At 38.2% G+C, this 17,156-nt stretch overlaps 2 protein-coding genes across 3 annotated transcripts in view; one reads left to right on the plus strand and one right to left on the minus strand.

Moving 5' to 3' along the window:
- The window catches only part of GNB4 (G protein subunit beta 4), a 70,994-nt gene extending 66,006 nt beyond the window's left edge, over nucleotides 1-4,988 (plus strand). Inside the window, exon 7 of one of the 2 annotated variants that reach the window (XM_024989760.2) lies at nucleotides 534-4,988. In XM_024989760.2, the coding sequence (XP_024845528.1) occupies nucleotides 534-640 (107 nt within the window). In that variant the 3' untranslated portion in view covers nucleotides 641-4,988. 2 annotated transcript variants of the gene reach the window in all.
- A 1,515-nt stretch (nucleotides 4,989-6,503) lies between these two features.
- Nucleotides 6,504-17,156, minus strand: part of MFN1 (mitofusin 1) — a 44,032-nt gene continuing 33,379 nt past the window's right edge. Inside the window, 1 exon segment of the mRNA NM_001206508.1 lies at nucleotides 6,504-7,508. Within this exon segment, the coding sequence (NP_001193437.1) occupies nucleotides 7,427-7,508 (82 nt within the window). The 3' untranslated portion in view covers nucleotides 6,504-7,426.

The following is a 17,156-nucleotide window of genomic DNA, read 5'->3' on the forward strand; positions in this document are numbered from 1 at the left end:
TTTCTCTTTTAAATCTTTACATCTCATTTTCCTCCCAAACAGTTGGGAATATTTAATTTTATCCTGTCTGGTGGTCAGATCAGATCACATAAGCTTAATATTCAGAATAAACTAAAACTAGATGGTTTTAGTTTGATGGTTGCAGAGAGTTATGACCAAAACATTCCAATGTTAGTGGTTAAAGGAATACAGTAAATTATGTTGGTATTTTTGGTGGTGTATTCTTACGTTTCTGTTGTTCTGGTGGTAAAAGTTCATTGAACTTCATTTCAAATTATTAGCAAAATTCAGAAGTATGAACTTACTAGCGACATAAAAGTCTACATGTTTTTGAAGAGATGATTTTGAAGAAGGCAGTTATACATTTTTCAAAAATGAAAGACAATTTGATGCATGTCAGAAATTCATGTAATACAAAGAAATTTTATTTTATATACATGCCCGTAAGTACCCATCTAAGATCTTTCTGCATACACTTGTTTAATCCTAAAACTTGCCCATCGCTAACTTTTTAATGAACTTTTGTCTTTCAGGTGTTCTTGCTGGTCATGACAACCGTGTCAGCTGTTTAGGTGTAACTGATGATGGCATGGCTGTGGCAACAGGGTCTTGGGACAGTTTTCTTAGAATCTGGAATTAACAATACATGCAAAATTTCCATTCTCCACTGATACCTGGAGAAATCAGTACTACAGCCTATAGCTGTGAAAAAGAATTTACCTTATATTTGCAGGTGAAGATTTTTCTATTGAGATTATTATATACAAAAAAGAAGCTTTCAGTAAACTACAAAATAAAAAAGGTGAAAACAAGGTAAAGGTGCTTGCTGAGATTAGGACCAAAGTATTAATCTGAGGAGTTGAGCTCATTTAACCTTGATGAATTCTTGCTTGTATTGTCTAATTCTTTGTGTAGACAGAAATGTACACATTACAGCAACCTATCATGTTAGAATGTATGTTTGCATTTCTTCAGAGTTACATTTTTAACTTTATATAGAAGTATCGCATTTTTGTGTTCTGTAGTGGAGGAACAAGGCACAGTAATACATGGAAGTGAGACCATACATGTGTGTACTGATGTTTAAAGAATATCTCCTTGAATTCCAGCTTTCTTTCAGAGATCTTTCAGAGATCCTGGTTGCTGTTTAAGAATGCTGACAACAGGGACCTACTATACAGCTCAGTGTTATCTGGCAGCCTGGATGGAAGTTTGGGGGAGAATGGATACATGTATGTGTGGCTGAGTCCACTTCGTTGTTCGCCTGAAACTATCCCAACATAATCGGCTATACCCCAATACAAAACAAAAAGTAAAAAAAAAATGCTGTCAGACATAGGTACCACTGAGGGGAGTCTGTGTGAGTATCAATAGTTTCTGTCTCATCCTCTGCCATCTTATCAATTTAAGTAAGTGCTTATATTGAGTCCTTTAAAGGGGACATAATCTAAAGGCTAGGGAGTCTCACTCTGGAATTTGAGACATACATAAGAAACTCATATTATATTAACAGGTAGATAGCAGTAATCACATGAATGTTCTTATTTTTTAAAGTTGGATATGATCAAATGACACTTAGCATTCTAAATAGTTAGGCTTTCCTACTGATTTCATCTTCTAGAGGTGAGTTTGCAGGGTGCACTCTGATGAACATTTGGACTGTCTTTGCATCTGAAGAAACTTTCCCAGTGTTTCCATCAGTATGTATCTAGGAAGGACACATAGTGTGTGATGGCATTATGATTTTGAAAGAAGTATAAAATCTAACACATCTATTTGTTACATTGTTACAAATAGTTACAATGTAAGGTTGCTTTATGAATGTTCATATAAAATCTGAATCGATGTTAACTCTGTCTTCAAATATTTAAAAAGTAAACATTCAAGCTTTTTGATCTTCTGTACCATTTCCTCCCACTAGGACAAAATACTGGTTTCTAAGTGGTTTTGCTTCAAAGGATACCTAGATCAAAGTGATCCTCACTTTAAAGCCAAAAGATAATTCCAAGAGCAGTTCTTAAAGGAGTCAGAGGAAAATACTAAGCAATTTCTCTGCTTGTCAATGATATAATGTGTTTATTACTAGAATGAGCCCCCTTGAATTTAAACAAAGATACTTTTGCTCCTGAATTTTCTCTTACAAATAATCTAAATGATTGACGATAGATTAAGTCATTTGATAATGAAGTCATGGAGTTTTCCTAATATAGAGGTGTGTTGTGTTTTGTACTTAGTAAACTGTGTCAGTTACTGTTGAGCTAGATCTGTTAGCTTTTGATTACCTGTAATCCAAAATACTCCCAAATTTTACTTGTAAATTTCCATTTTTATATTGTGGATGTGCGAATAAGTGCATCTGCCGTAAGGAAGTAACTGTTTTAGGATACTAAAAAGAGAATAAAATGGAAAAAGATTAAGATATAGGACCAAAAAAAAAACAAAACCCCAGACTGTTGTAGATGGCAGGCATGAATGTATATTTATATACATATAACATAAATCCTGTTATGTTTGTGGACTATTTAAGAAGTGATATAAAGAGCAGCTCTTTGAGATAAGGCAAGACAATTTTTAAGGGACAGTCATTTCCAAAAATAGGAGTGAGGATTACCATGTAGTTCAGCAATTTATTCCAAAATCCTGTTGAAGCAAGCACTTGTAGCATGTGCAAAATTGCCTTATATATATGAATAGTATCGCCACTAGTTTGAAAATGATTCTAGTAACAAGATAATTTAGAGGCACAGACTTTAAGAATTCTGTGGTCTTAAACATGTTGATAAAAATGATTTAATATTATTAAACTTTTTGTAGGTGGTTAAAAGGCAGTTATCATAATTAAACATGTACTAGGCAACTGAAAATTAACCACTATCATGGCTGATTATACATATGACCAAATGGTGATACCATATTAATTAACTTACAGGTTAAAACTTTTGTTATCTAGTGATATGGTCCCACTTGCTAAATTTGTGTACTTGCAGTCTGAGTTCATCTGATTGTATATTTAAAACTTCCTGAAATTGGTATATTTTGTAGATGCACAGTACAGCTTGAATCTTAGTTTTTCCAAACTTAAAAGAGGCCAAATGTAGTTTAAGGAATTTGCATCAATATTGCAGTTCTGGTGCCTGATTTTTTTTTCTTTTTACCTAAGAAACATTTAAACATAATGTGCCTCAGTTGGGTTTATTTGTAAATTCTTTAATCATTGCATAAAGAACACTTAAGATATGGCAGTATTTTAAAGGCAAATATTCTTTTCTAAAAGTGGGGTGATGGCCTTGTGTTCAGCAAATCAACCCATAAACCTCAAAAAAAGCACTTCATGCTGTCACTAAGGACACTGCCTCCACTTTGATGGACCGGCCTCATTTTTGACAGCTGTGCTATTAGAGCTTTAGATTAAATATTCAAGTTTCTTCCCTAGCTCAAATTTCTATAGTTGTAAATCCATGGTTACAACAGCATATTGAGTTCCATCTTTAGAGAGGCAAAGATTTAGGCTTAATATCCAAGAGACACTTAAGTATCAAGAGATACTTATACTTCTTAATTCTGCAAGAGGGCTTACCTGGTAGGCCGTCTCCTTAATTTAGACTCATCTGAACTGATTAATACTGCATGATGATAGTAAATTAGTCTCTTAGACATAACAGAAGTAGGTGCTTCTGAAATATGTTAAGTAATTTTAAAGTTAACCTATTGAAAGAGAAATAAACCTCGGCTTCTTCAGGTGACAAAATGAAATTTTTGAAGTTGCTAAAAAATACATATATAACTAACCTTCTCCAACACTTGATGTTTTAGATTTAGAAATTACATTCTGTTTTAAAAATGAAGATGTTCAGGGAAATTTATGCTTATTGGTGAGTGTCTCACAGTTTAAATTATAACAGTCGAATACTTGTGGCTTACCTGTTGATGTGTTTAAATGTAATGGAAACTGATTAAAAACAATCTCCCAAACAGGCCCATGATTTTAGTAATAGATTCTTTCTAAAATCTTTAGGGTGTGAGTTAGGCTTAAAAACATTTTCAAATTATTATGTTCAGTTTCTAATTTCCCTTTTGCCATCGTGGAAAGCAAAATTTTAAACTATTTCTTACCTCATTTGAATTTTGAAAACACCCACCAGACTATCTTGTGAGAAATGATAGCACAGTGGATAATATTGGTATTTTAAATTAGACTAAACAGAATGTGATGCACCCTTCATATTTACTACTCCCATTGTTCATTGTAAGTTGCCTTAAATTCAGTGCTATATTTAAAAGTATTGGTTATAATAGGTACTCAATAAAATGGTCTGTAGTTGAATGTCTAAGCTAGCATTGTTTAAAAAGTAATTTATTAATCAGAATGATGGTACAACTTGTGTTTAGCAAATTTGTTTGCATGTTGATAAAATTTCCTAAGTCTTTTTTCTTAAAACCAGTATTGAGCCTATAAAATAATTGACTAATGCAGCATATGGAAAAACTGGTTAAATTTTAGTTTCAATTGATGTTAAGTGTGCCCGACAAAATCTTACATCATACAGTATTTTTTAATTAATATAACTTCAGTGATATACTTGGTAGATATTTCAAGCCTTTTCTGTCTCTTACACAATGGTGCTCTATCCTATTGTTTTCTCTTCTCAAAGAAGCATCTGAACACTTGCATTTGCATATTCTTATCCAAAGGCATTCACATCTAAATGGGTTTTTTAAGCTGATTAAAATGTTTTTCTTCACCTAGAGTGGCTTCTACAACACTTGTGGCCAACTGAACCTGAATGTCAGTAGTGTGTGGGAAAGGTGAATGTATTAGATTAAAGCTCTTAGAAAAAAGCTTTAAACCAAACTATGTACTTGTATCATGACTTAACAGTATTCTTGAATCATTCTTGCAGTAATTCATTCCTTTATTTGTATAGTAGCTCTGTGAAATAATGTTGCTGTGAATTGATATTGTAATCAATAAAGTGCTTTTAACCAGATTTCATGTAGCATGTTTTAAATCAGTTTTTAGTAGGATTACTTTTTTAAGTCTCAGAATTAAACTCCAAGCCCAGCAGTTCATGCTCAGCTCTGATTCTCTAAGCATTCTCATCGTGAAAAACGCATGGGCTGCCAGAAGCAAGGAAGAGATTGGAGGTCCAATGACCTATCCTATAGTAAGTACTGTGAATGCTGGCCTACTGTTAAAAGGCCACAGATTTTCATTAGAAAGCAAAATTTAAGTCATTCTTCCCTTAAAGCTCCCTTATGATAAAAATGAGCCAGTTTTCCCAAGATAGCTTATATGCTTGCAGTAAAAATCTTCAAAAAGTAAAAGATTAACACTCACTAAATGCCAGTATAAATGTTCTATTTATCAACTTTCAGGCAAACAAGTTTTATTTTCACCTTGCATATTATAAAAAGTCTAGATTTGTAAAAAGCTAAAGGTTATACAAAGTTTACAAATAATCCTGCAAACACACATAGTAGACAAGTCAATGTGCAGAAACTTGAACATCGGCCATAAATCACAATTCTTGATCATTCGTGGGCTTGGTCATAGGTGCACTTACCACAAGCATAAAGGTGGGCTTCATTATTTTAGTGTCCCACTTCCAACATTCATATATTTTCAAACTTGATCAGGCAGAACTGGATTCAAGCTACTAATGGAAAATTTAGTATAAACTTACTACAGCAGAACCACTATTCCACAGTTCCCAAATTTTGGCATGCATCAAGGATCACCTTGAGGGCTTGTTAAACCAGAAACTGCTGGTGCCCAAACCTAGTATTTGATTCAGTAGGTCTGGGATGAGCCCCAAGAATAATTCTTACAACTTGACTAGTGATACTGTTGATTGAGGGACTGAACTGTGAGAGCCACTGTACTTAGCACTCATGGGATAATACCAAACCACTATACTATTTCAGAAGTTTCAAGTACTTGTGTATAAAGATTAAGGCCTTCAACTTGTAACCTTAATTAGCAGTACCCAATCTTAAACATCAGTTTGTTCTGTTGCAGTTGTTACTTAGTCCCACTTCTTGGTGACTTGTATAGTTTTTTGGTTATAAAGCCACAATGTTAGCTATAAATGAATATCTGGATTTGAATATTGCATTCTAGTATCTGATTTGCATAAACAAACATTAAAGGCTTCTATGTCCTAAATAATTTTATTTTCTCCTTAAAATAACCTGAAAAAGTGTTGCACCTGTTGTGAAGACTGAATAGCATCCAAGAGACTTAAACGTACAGAAAAAGTACTAAGTATTAAAAGAAGAAAAAAAGCCTGAAACATTATCCCTCCCGTGGAAGAGCATCAACTCTACCAGCCAAATGCACTGTGTCTTCTGGGATTGTGGATTCCTAACATGCACTTGGTGATGCTGATTCAGTGGTCCTCAAAACTAGTTTTGCATAGCAAAGCCTTAGACCAGTTTTTAATGTTTCCATATATGTTTCTATTAGTTTTTTTTTTTTTTTTAACACAGAAACAAACACAATATTTTAACTCAAACATTTTCATTAAGGTAAAAAATAAAATTTTTAACCGTGCCCTGTCAAATTCATACAATTAAATAACATAAAAAGTCACCGTGGGGGACAGCCCAGCAGTATCCTTGCCAAATACTTTTCGAAGAACAGCATTTTTGACTGTAGCCACCCAAAATTCAGATCTTCCATCTCTTTGGCTATTTTTATCACTTCAAACTTAACTCTTAAAACAGAAAGCTTTCCTTACTGGAATCAACAGCTGAGACTGAACTTGTTTCTTGAGAAACATGAGCAGACTATTTAGACCCAAATACTTTCATAAAGGACTTTCTAATAACAAACCTATACACTGCTTTACATCAGTTTCAATGGGAATAAAGAGTAAAAACAGCGTTATTTATTAGTGGTTTACATACCTGTCAGGATGGCAAAAGTGATTGTAACCTGCATAAATAATACACTCAAGAACATTCCGCACTCCTTTGTGGTTACAGCAATATAGTTTATAAAACAAAAATATGATTATTCCCATTAAAGTCGGCATCAAAAATTAGTTTTGAGAAAGAAGGTGAAAGGAGCATTCTCTAACTCCTGGATGCCAGGAAGCAGAGTTTTTCAGAATCAAAAACAGAGAGCCCTAATTAAGAGCAAGGCCCCACCCCTCAGGGGTCACAGAGTTGTTTCTTTTGCTTTAAACTAATTCATCATTTTCATATATCAAAGGAATTTTCTTTACCCAAAATTAAAGAGACACCATAACATTCTTCAGAAGTGCAAACACCCTGAGATAGATCAATACCGGGATCTACTCAAGGAATTGGTATTTAGGTATAGTTAGTATAATTCATACTTAAAATCACTTCATAAAAATAACCGTCCAAATCTTCCAAACTCCATTTTCTCCTATGATGATCACCAAAGCAATCTCTATTGTTAAGATTCTTCTTCTCTGCTTGAATGTAGAAACCGCTTAGTAAAATTCTCCAGCTGGTTTTCAAGTTGAACAGCTTTATTTCTAATTAAAAAAAAAAGAATAAATACCAATCTAATTATCATAAAGGTCAATGAGAAAAAAATGCATCCCATCCAAATCTTGAAAAAAAAAAAAAATCCCTAGTTAGCTGTTGCTACATTTATCTGAATTCAGATTCACTCTTAAAAGCGTTTACTATATATGCTACTATAACTTAGTAATAAATACAGACTCCACTGGCCAGGAAAGATATACTGAGATCAAATCTTTAACAAGAATAAAAAGCCTAATATGTATACCCATGGCTGATTCATGTTGAGGTTTGACAGAAAACAAAATTCTGTAAAGCAATTATCCTTCAATTAAAAAATAAAAACTGAAAAAAAAAAAAAAAGAATGAAAAGCTTAAGAGACAGTGGAGTCACACCACCTTACAAAGAAATTATATCCTAAGTCACATAAAGATGTAATTGTTCCTGAATTCCCTATAAGTATAAAACATAGAATAAGTGGTTTTATGTATACATACAGTAGCTGGCAGATGTCAAAGGACCATAGTTGCCAAATATATATATTTTTTAAATATTAAAAAATTGTATATAAAGAAACCAAATGCCCATAAAAAGAAAGCAGGTTTGTGTCTCCCATTCTCATAATGTGCCTTGGTGCACACACATACTTAAATGAATCTCTCTCTTTCCTTCTTGGTCTTGTTTTGTATGTTGCTAAATGGATATTGTCAAGGTCATATAATTTAAATGTGCATGTGAACTCCACTGTGTATTTCTCCAGAAAATGCTCCTGAGATACATAAGTACCAGTAATCAGGTTTGTTTTTTTAACTATAGCAAGATGAAAAAATAAAAACTTACCTCAGTTAAAAATTGTTTTCTATTGGATACTGTTTCACCAAATTTGAAAAGCTGTATTTGGGATGATCTAACTTAGGAGCAATGGAACACACGAAATTCGCTTCGGTGGGGGGTGGGGTGTGTGTGTGAGAAAGGATGTTGGGGTCTAAGTCACAGTCAGTCAAGTTTTCAGAGACTCTAAACAGAAATGCGATGAGAATGTGACCGCTGATCAGACACAAATACCATGCATGGACAGATTTTGTGTGTGTGTGTGTGTGTGTGTCTATCTGTAAGGATGTTGGGGTCTAAGTCACAGGCAGTCACGTTTTCAGAAACTGGAACAGAAACACAATGAGAATGTGACTGGTGATCAGGCTGAAATACCATGCATGGACAGATTCTGTGTGTGTGTGTGTCTGTCTGTCTGTAAGGATGTTGGGGATAAGTCACAGGCAGTCACATTTTCAGAGACTCTGGAACAGAAACGCAATGAGAATGTAATTGCTGATCAGACTGAGATACCATGGACAGATATTTGTGTTCCAAAATTCAGGACGCAAGGACAGCCTCTCCAATTTGCAGACATTGCAAACTTTTTATACAGGCAGCGCGGGCTCAGGAGGGCCTAGAGGAGCTATCCTACGTTGAAGGTCAGGAAGGGCAGCGGTGAGGAGATACCCCTCGTCCAAATTAAGGAGCAATGGCTGTGCTTTGCTGGAGCAGCCATCACGAGATACCCAAGGCCCAAGGTAAGAGAAACCCAAGTAAGACAGTAGGTGTTGCAAGAGGGCATCAGAGGGCAAACACAATGAAAGCATACTCACAGAAAACTAGTCAATCTAATCACACTAGGACCACAGCCTTGTCTAACTCAATGAAACTAAGCCATGCCCGTGGGGCAACCGAAGACAGGCGGGTCATGGTGAAGAGATTTGACAGAATGTGGTCCACTGGAGAAGGGAATGGCAAACCACTTCAGTATTCTTGCCTTGAGAACCCCATGAACAGTATGAAAAGGCAAAATAATAGGATACTGAAAGAGAAACTCCCCAGGTCAGTAGGTGCCCAATATGCTACTGGAGATCAGTGGAGAAATAACTCCAGAAAGAATGAAGGGATGGAGCCAAAGCAAAAGCAATACCCAGCTGTGGATGTGACTGGTGACAGAAGCAAGGTCCGATGCTGTAAAGAGCACTATTGCATAGGAACCTGGAATGTCAGGTCCATGAATCAAGGCAAGTTGGAAGTGGTCAAACAAGAGATGGCAAGAGTGAATCTTGACATTCTAGGAATCAGCGAACTAAGATGGACTGGAATGGGTGAATTTAACTCAGATGACCATTATATCTACTACTGTGGGCAGGAATCCCTCAGAAGAAATGGAGTGGCCATCACGGTCAACAAAAGAGTCCGAAATGCAGTACTTGGATGCAATCTCAAAAACGACAGAATGATCTCTGTTCGTTTCCAAGGCAAACCATTCAATACCACAATAATCCAAGTCTATGCCCCAACCAGTAATGCTGAAGAAGCTCAAGTTGAATGGTTCTATGAAGACCTACAAGATCTTTTAGAACTAACACCCCAAAAAGATGTCCTTTTCATTATAGGGGACTGGAATGCAAAACTAGGAAGTCAAGAAACACCTGGAGTAACAGGCAAATTTGGCCTTGGAATACGGAATGAAGCAGGGCAAAGACTAACAGAGTTTTGCCAAGAAAATGCACTGGTCATAACCAACACCCTCTTCCAACAACACAAGAGAAGACTGTATACATGGACATCACCAGATGGTCAACACCAAAATCAGATTGATTATATTCTTTGCAGCCAAAGATGGAGCAGCTCTATAGAGTCAGCAAAAACAAGACCAGGAGCTGACTGTGGCTCAGACCATGAACTCCTTATTGCCAAAATCAGACTGAAATTGAAGAAAGTAGGGAAAACCACTAGACCATTCAGGTATGACCTAAATCAAATCCTTAAGATTATACAGTGGAAGTGACAAATAGATTTAAGGGCTTAGATCTGATAGACAGAGTGCCTGAAGAACTATGGACGGAGGTCTGTGACACTGTACAGGAGGCAGTAATCAAGACCATCCTCAGGAAGAAGAAAGGCAAAATGGTTGCCTGAGGAGCTTTTCTCAAATAGCTGAGAAAGAAATGATGCAAAAAGCAAAGGAGAAAAGGAAAGATATACCCATTTGAATGCAGAGTTCCAAAGAATAGCAAGGAGAGATAAGAAGGCCTTCCTCAGTCATCAGTGCAAAGAAATAGAGGAAAACAACAAAATGGGAAAGACTACAGATATCTTAAAGAAAATTAGAGATATCAAGGGAACATTTCATGCAAAGATGGGCTCAATAAAGGACAGAAACGGTATGGACCTAACAGAAGCAGAAGATGAGACGGCAAGAATACACAGAAGAACTATACAAAAAAGATCTTCACGATCCAGATAATCGATAATCACGATGGTGTGATCACTCACCTTGAACCAGACATCCTGGAATGCAAAGTCAAGTGGACCTTAGGAAGCATCACTATGAACAAAGCTAGTGGGGGTGATGGAATTGCAGTTGAGCTATTTAAATTCCTAAAAGATGATGCTGTGAAAGTGCTGCACTCAATATGCCAGCAAATTTGGAAAACTCAGCAGTGGCCACAGGACTGGAAAAGGTCTGTTTTCATTCCAATCCCAAAGAAAGGCAATGCCAAAGAATGCTCAAACTACCGCACAACTGCGCTCATCTCACACGCTAGTAAAGTAATGCTCAAATTCTCCAAGCCAGGCTTCAACAGTACGTGAACCGTGAACTTTCAGATGTTCAGCTGGATTTAGAAAAGGCAGAGGAACCACAGATCAAATTGCCAGCATTCGCTGGATCATCAAAAAAGCAAGAGAGTTCCAGAAAAACATCTATTTCTGCTTTATTGACTATGCCAAAGGCTTTGACTGTGTGGATCACAATAAACTGTGGAAAATTCTGAAAGAGATGGGAATACCAGACCACCTGACCTGCCTCTTGAGAAACCTATATGCAGGTCAGGAAGCAACAGTTAGAACTGGACATGGAACAACATACTGGTTCCAAATCGGGAAAGGAGTAGGTCAAGGCTTTATCCTTTCACCCTACTTACTTAACTTATATGCAGAGTTCAGTTCAGTTGCTCAGTCGTGTCCAACTCTTTGCGACCCCATGAACCGCAGCATGCCAGGCCTCCCTGTCCATCACAAACTCCTGGAGTCCACCCAAACCCATGTCCCTTGAGTCGGTGATGCCATCCAACTATCTCATCCTCTGTCGTCCCCTTCTCCTCCTGCCCTCAATCTTTCCCAGCATCAGGGTGTTTTCAAATGAGTAGCTCTTCACTTCAGGTGGACAAAGTATTGGAGCTTCAGCTTCATGCAAAATGCCGGGCTGGATGAAGCACAGATCAGATCAGATCAGATCAGTCACTCAGTCGTGTCCGACTCTTTGCGACCCCATGAATCGCAGCACGCCAGGCCTCCCTGTCCCTCACCAACTCCTGGAGTTCACTCAGACTCACGTCCATCGCGATGAAGCACAAGCTGGAATCAAAACTGCCTGGAGAAGTATCAATAACCTCAGATATGCAGATGACACCACTCTTATGGAAGAAAGGGAAGAAGAGCTAAAGAGCCTCTTGATGAAAGGGCAAGAGGAGAGTCAAAAAGTTGGCTTAAAACTTAGCATTCAGAAAACTAATATCATGACATCCGGTCCCATCACTCAAGGCAAATAGATAGGGAAACAATGGAAACAGTGAGAGACTTTATTTTTGCAGGCTCCAAAATCACTGCAGATGGTGACCACAGCCATGAAATTAAAAGACGATTGCTCCTTGGAAGAAAATCTATGACTAACCTAGACAGCATATTAAAAAGCAGAGACATTACTTTGTCAACAAAGGTCCGTCTAGTCAAGGCTATGGTTTTTCCAGTAGTCATGTATGGATGTGAGAGCTGGACTATAAAGAAAGCTGAGTGCCAAAGAATTGATGCTTTTGAACTGTGGTGTTGGAGAAGACTCTTGAGAGTCCCTTGGACTGCAAGGAGATCCAACCAGTCCATCCTAAAGGAAATCAGTCCTGAATATTCACTGGAAGGACTGATACTGAAGCTGAAACTCCTATCCTTTGGCCACCTGATGCTAAGAACTGACTCATTTGAAAAGACCCTGACGCTGGGAAGATTGAAGGAAGGAGGAGAAGGGGACGAGAGGATGAGATGATTGGATGGCATCACTGACTCAATAGACATGAGTTTGAGTAAGCTCTGGGAGTTGGTGATGGACAGGGAAGCCTGGCATGCTGCAGTCCATGGGGTCGCAGAGTCGGACACAACTGAGTGACTGAACTGAACTGAGCCCTGGAATTTGCCATTGATTTGGGCAAACTAGCTGCGCTCACTGCTACTAGGGTGTCATTAGTTCTAGCCCTTTCGTTACACAGAGTTAGGAATTATATGCATGCCTGTATGAATGGATATTTTAATCACAAGTTCATATGGATAACTCTTAATTCCCATCCAACATTGCCGAGGTCTTCACTGCCTTCTTCTATTTCCTATTTTTATTTCCCTTCTTCTACAGTGAAAATCCTAGTTCCCAACATAGCAAGGAATTTACTCATTTGCTCAGTCCTATAATACACACAGAACAATTGTAAAATTGCTGTTTCTCTACCACTATACATAACAGCCTAATACACCTGATTCAAGATTTCTTGTTTTTATTTTTGTAAGTCCTTTTATCTTAGGTTAAAGGTATATAATCAAATTCTGTGTTAAAAGTTTACTTGGATTCATTTTTTTTTTATTCTGAGAATTTGTTATTAAAGTACAGTCAGTTAATTTGCTGCTGTCTGTATTCAGTTTTAGAAGTTTTTTCCCTCCCAACCTTGTTAATTTCATTTTTAAAAATATATAAAATATTAAAAAGTTTCCAAAACTCATAACTACACAAAAAGGTTTAACAGAGCATAGCCACTCCCTCCACCATCCCTTTTACTCTGTTCCTACCCATTCCTCGCAGGTAACTAATTAGTTTCTGGTTATCTCTTCTCTATTTACTTTTGCTATATCAAAATTATGATGTTTTCTTCATGTGGAACAGAGAAATGGGACAGAATACTGGATCAAGAAAGAACTTTTAAGATGGAAGACATAACAGAATGTTTGCATTATTTTCTAAATGATTGCACAGAAACTGAAATTGAAGATGTAGAAGGGATAGGATAACTACAGAAGGAAATATCCATCAAAATTCCTTCTGCTTAATTTGAGGGACATTGAAGAATTCCCATATTCCAAAATAGACTGCCATCCTGTTTGTAACCTTCCAAATTACTAATATCTATGGCTCTAGAGAACTCATATAAAAATAGGGTTATTATTTAGAAGGATAATTAAGCTAACACTACCTACTAATGTGGGGCTTCCCTGGTGGCTCAGTAATAACAAATCCACGTGATAATGCAGGAGATATGGGCTCAATCCCTGGGTCAGGAAGATCCCCTAGAGAAAGAAAGGGCAACCCACTCCAGTATTTTTGCCTGGGAAATCCCATGGACAGAGGAGTCTCACAAAAGAGTTGGATACAACTTAGCAACTAAACAATTACAATCTATTAATGGCAGTAGGAGAAATTCTGCCCTGGCAAGTGGGAAGTTTCAAACTTGAGCTAGACATTTAAGAGGAAAAGAGGTGAGAAGAGAATGACTAAAACAAGGATCTGTATAATAGCACTGACAGATAATAATGATTGTGCTAGAAAAACAAACTCACATCTCTGGGAACCTCTTGGAAAATTTACTAATATGCTAATGAGTAACAGGGTTATTCCTCATGATGCTGTCAGTGTGGCACAGAGGGAAGAACATAAACTTCACAGAGAGGTCTGGCCTTAAATCCCAAATGAATTACCTAATAGCTACATAACCACTGGCAAGTTATTACTTAACATCTCAGAGCCACAGTTTTCTCACCTATCATGTTAATATAGGACATAAACAGAATAATGTACAGCATTGCCCCTGGCCCAGATGAGTGTGCACACTCAGGTGTGTTCGACTGTGTGTGACTCTATGGACTGTAGCACACCAGGCTCCTCTGCCCATGGAATTTTCCAGGCAAGAATAATGGAGTGGGTTGCCATTTCCTTCTCCAGGGGATCTTCCCGAACCAGGGATCAAATTTCTGTCTCTTGTACCTGGCCCAGAACATATGTTTAATAAGTAGTTCCTATAATCAACACAGATTAACAAGGTAAAGTTCTACAATAACATGCCTGAAAGGAATCCGTGCAATCACACCATCTCAGGCAGTATTTGGGGCTTTCTGGGTAGCTCAGCAGTCAAGAATTCGCCTGCAGTGCAGGAAACATAGGAGACCTGGGTTCAATTCCTGGGTCAGGAAGATCCCCTGGAGGAGGTCATGGCAATCCACTCCAGTATTCTTGCCAGGAAAATCCCAAGGACAAGGAGCCTGGTGGGCTACAGTCCATGGGGAGGCAGTCAGTCAAACACAACTGGGCAACTAACACTTTCACTTCACTTTCATTGCATACTTGAAAGTTGCTATAGAACAGATCTTAAATATCCTACATACACACACACACAGAGCTAATTATAGGAGGTGATGGATGTATTAACTAACCTTAACTTCCATAATCATTTTGCAATTTATATATCAAATGATCACTTTGTACACCTTAAACTTACACAATGTTATGTTAACTGTATCAATTACATCAATAAAGCTGGAGAAAGTAATAATAGAAACTATTCTGCAAGTTAACTGCTAATAACTCAGAATAAACTAAGGAATACCTACAGCTCACAAAGAAATGAACATAAATCTATTACAAGCAATATTACCCAATCTTATAATTTTATAAATTCATATACACACAAGAGAATTAAGGACACTGAATAAAACAGTATTTTAAGTTTCTATTTTACTTTCAAATTAATCTACAAACCAAAATGTAACATGGAAAGTCTTAAATGACCTTTAACTAAATACTGAAAAATACAATAAACTTTCAGAGCCTAGAATCAGTAATAACAACCCCAAAACCCCATACATAAGAGTCTTAATATGTGCAATGGCAATGAGACTCAAAGCATACAGTTTTATCCTATAGACCGTCGTTTTCCTTGACAACTAGTAATGACTTCTCTTTCATCTTAAATAATCGGCGTGTGGTCTATTTCTGTTCTAGAAGATGCGCTTTAAAGGTCACAATCTTAGTTTGCAATACTAAGATGATTAGAATGCATCAACAATGCAATCCCGAATGTCTTAGAAAACTTTCCAGTAGGGTGCTAATCCACAGACAGAGCTATTTTGCTTGTGGAGGGAGAAAGACGCATCCTTACTAAGAGAAAAGGAAGGGAGAGGAAAAAAGGAAAAAAAGGGAGAGAGAGGGATGCAAAATAACAAAGCACTGCTTCCATAAACAAATGAAAGTCTGTTCTTAAACTTTGGGAAATTCTATCTATCTATCTATCTTCCTCTACCAAATAGCAATAAAACTACAAGGCAATCATTTGTGTTTTGAAGCAGAAAAAGACTACGGAGAGAAAAGGAAAAAAACATTTTGTCATGTACTGAACTTACAAGTATTCAAAATCCTTAAACTCCACCTCCACCAAATATCCACCAAATATTGAGCATCACATCCTTTTCAAAATAAATCTAACATGAAACCACTGGACTCATTTTTAGCACTCGGTAGAGAACTTTTATCTCTCCCAGCGCTCACCACCCAATAACCCTTCTGGGCAGCCCTGAATAACCGCTATTCTCGGGACAAACAAGAGCTCGCGTTCCAGTACCCCGGAGGAGCCTCCGGGCGCGGAGAGGAACTAGGGGTCTGGAGGCCAAGGACCACTGACCGCCCCCTCGCTGCCCAGAGCCAGAGGTCCAAGCCGCCCAGGAAGTGCCCGAAGCGGCGGCCGAGCGGCGGTCCCCGCACCCCAGCGGAGTGCCATCGAGGCGCACCCGCCCCGTCCCTCCCAGGCAAGGTCCGCCTCCCAGAGTCCCCAGTCTTCGAGTAAGGAGGGACCTCGCCGACCCCGAGCCGCCTTCCAGAGCCGGGTTCCGCCCGGGCGGCCCCGCGCCGCCTCCCGGGCCGGGTTCCGCCAGGGCGGATCCGCGGCGCCTCCTGCCCCCGCGGGGCGCACCGACGAGCCGCTGCTCGCGCAGCCGCCGCCTACCTGGAGGGAGCTGGGGCCCGCGTGGACTGGGGGTGCGGTGGTCGGCTGGGCGATTATACAGTGGAAGTGAGAAATAGATTTAAGGGCCTAGATCTGATAGATAGAGTGCCTGATGAACTATAGATGGAGGTCCGTGACATTGTAAAGGAGACAGGGATCAAGACCATTCCCATAGAAAAGAAATGCAAAAAAGCAAAATGGCTGTCTGGGGAGGCCTTACAAATAGCTGTGAAAAGAAGAGAAGTGAAAAGCAAAGGAGAAAAGGAAAGATATAAACATCTGAATGCAGAGTTCCAAAGAATAGCAAGAAGAGATAAGAAAGCCTTCTTCAGCGATCAATGCAAAGAAATAGAGGAAAACAAGAGAATGGGAAAGACTAGGGATCTCTTCAAGAAAATCAGTTACCAAAGGAACATTTCATGCAAAGATGAGCTCGATAAAGGACAGAAATGGTATGGACCTAAGAGAAGCAGAAGATATTAAGAAGAGACGGCAAGAATACACAGAAGAACTGTACAAAAAAGATCTTTACGACCCAGATAATCACGATGGTGTGATCACTGACCTAGAGCCAGACATCCTGGAATGTG

This window comes from Bos taurus, chromosome 1 (assembly GCF_002263795.3).
Source record: "Bos taurus isolate L1 Dominette 01449 registration number 42190680 breed Hereford chromosome 1, ARS-UCD2.0, whole genome shotgun sequence".
Taxonomy (NCBI): domain Eukaryota; kingdom Metazoa; phylum Chordata; class Mammalia; order Artiodactyla; family Bovidae; genus Bos; species Bos taurus.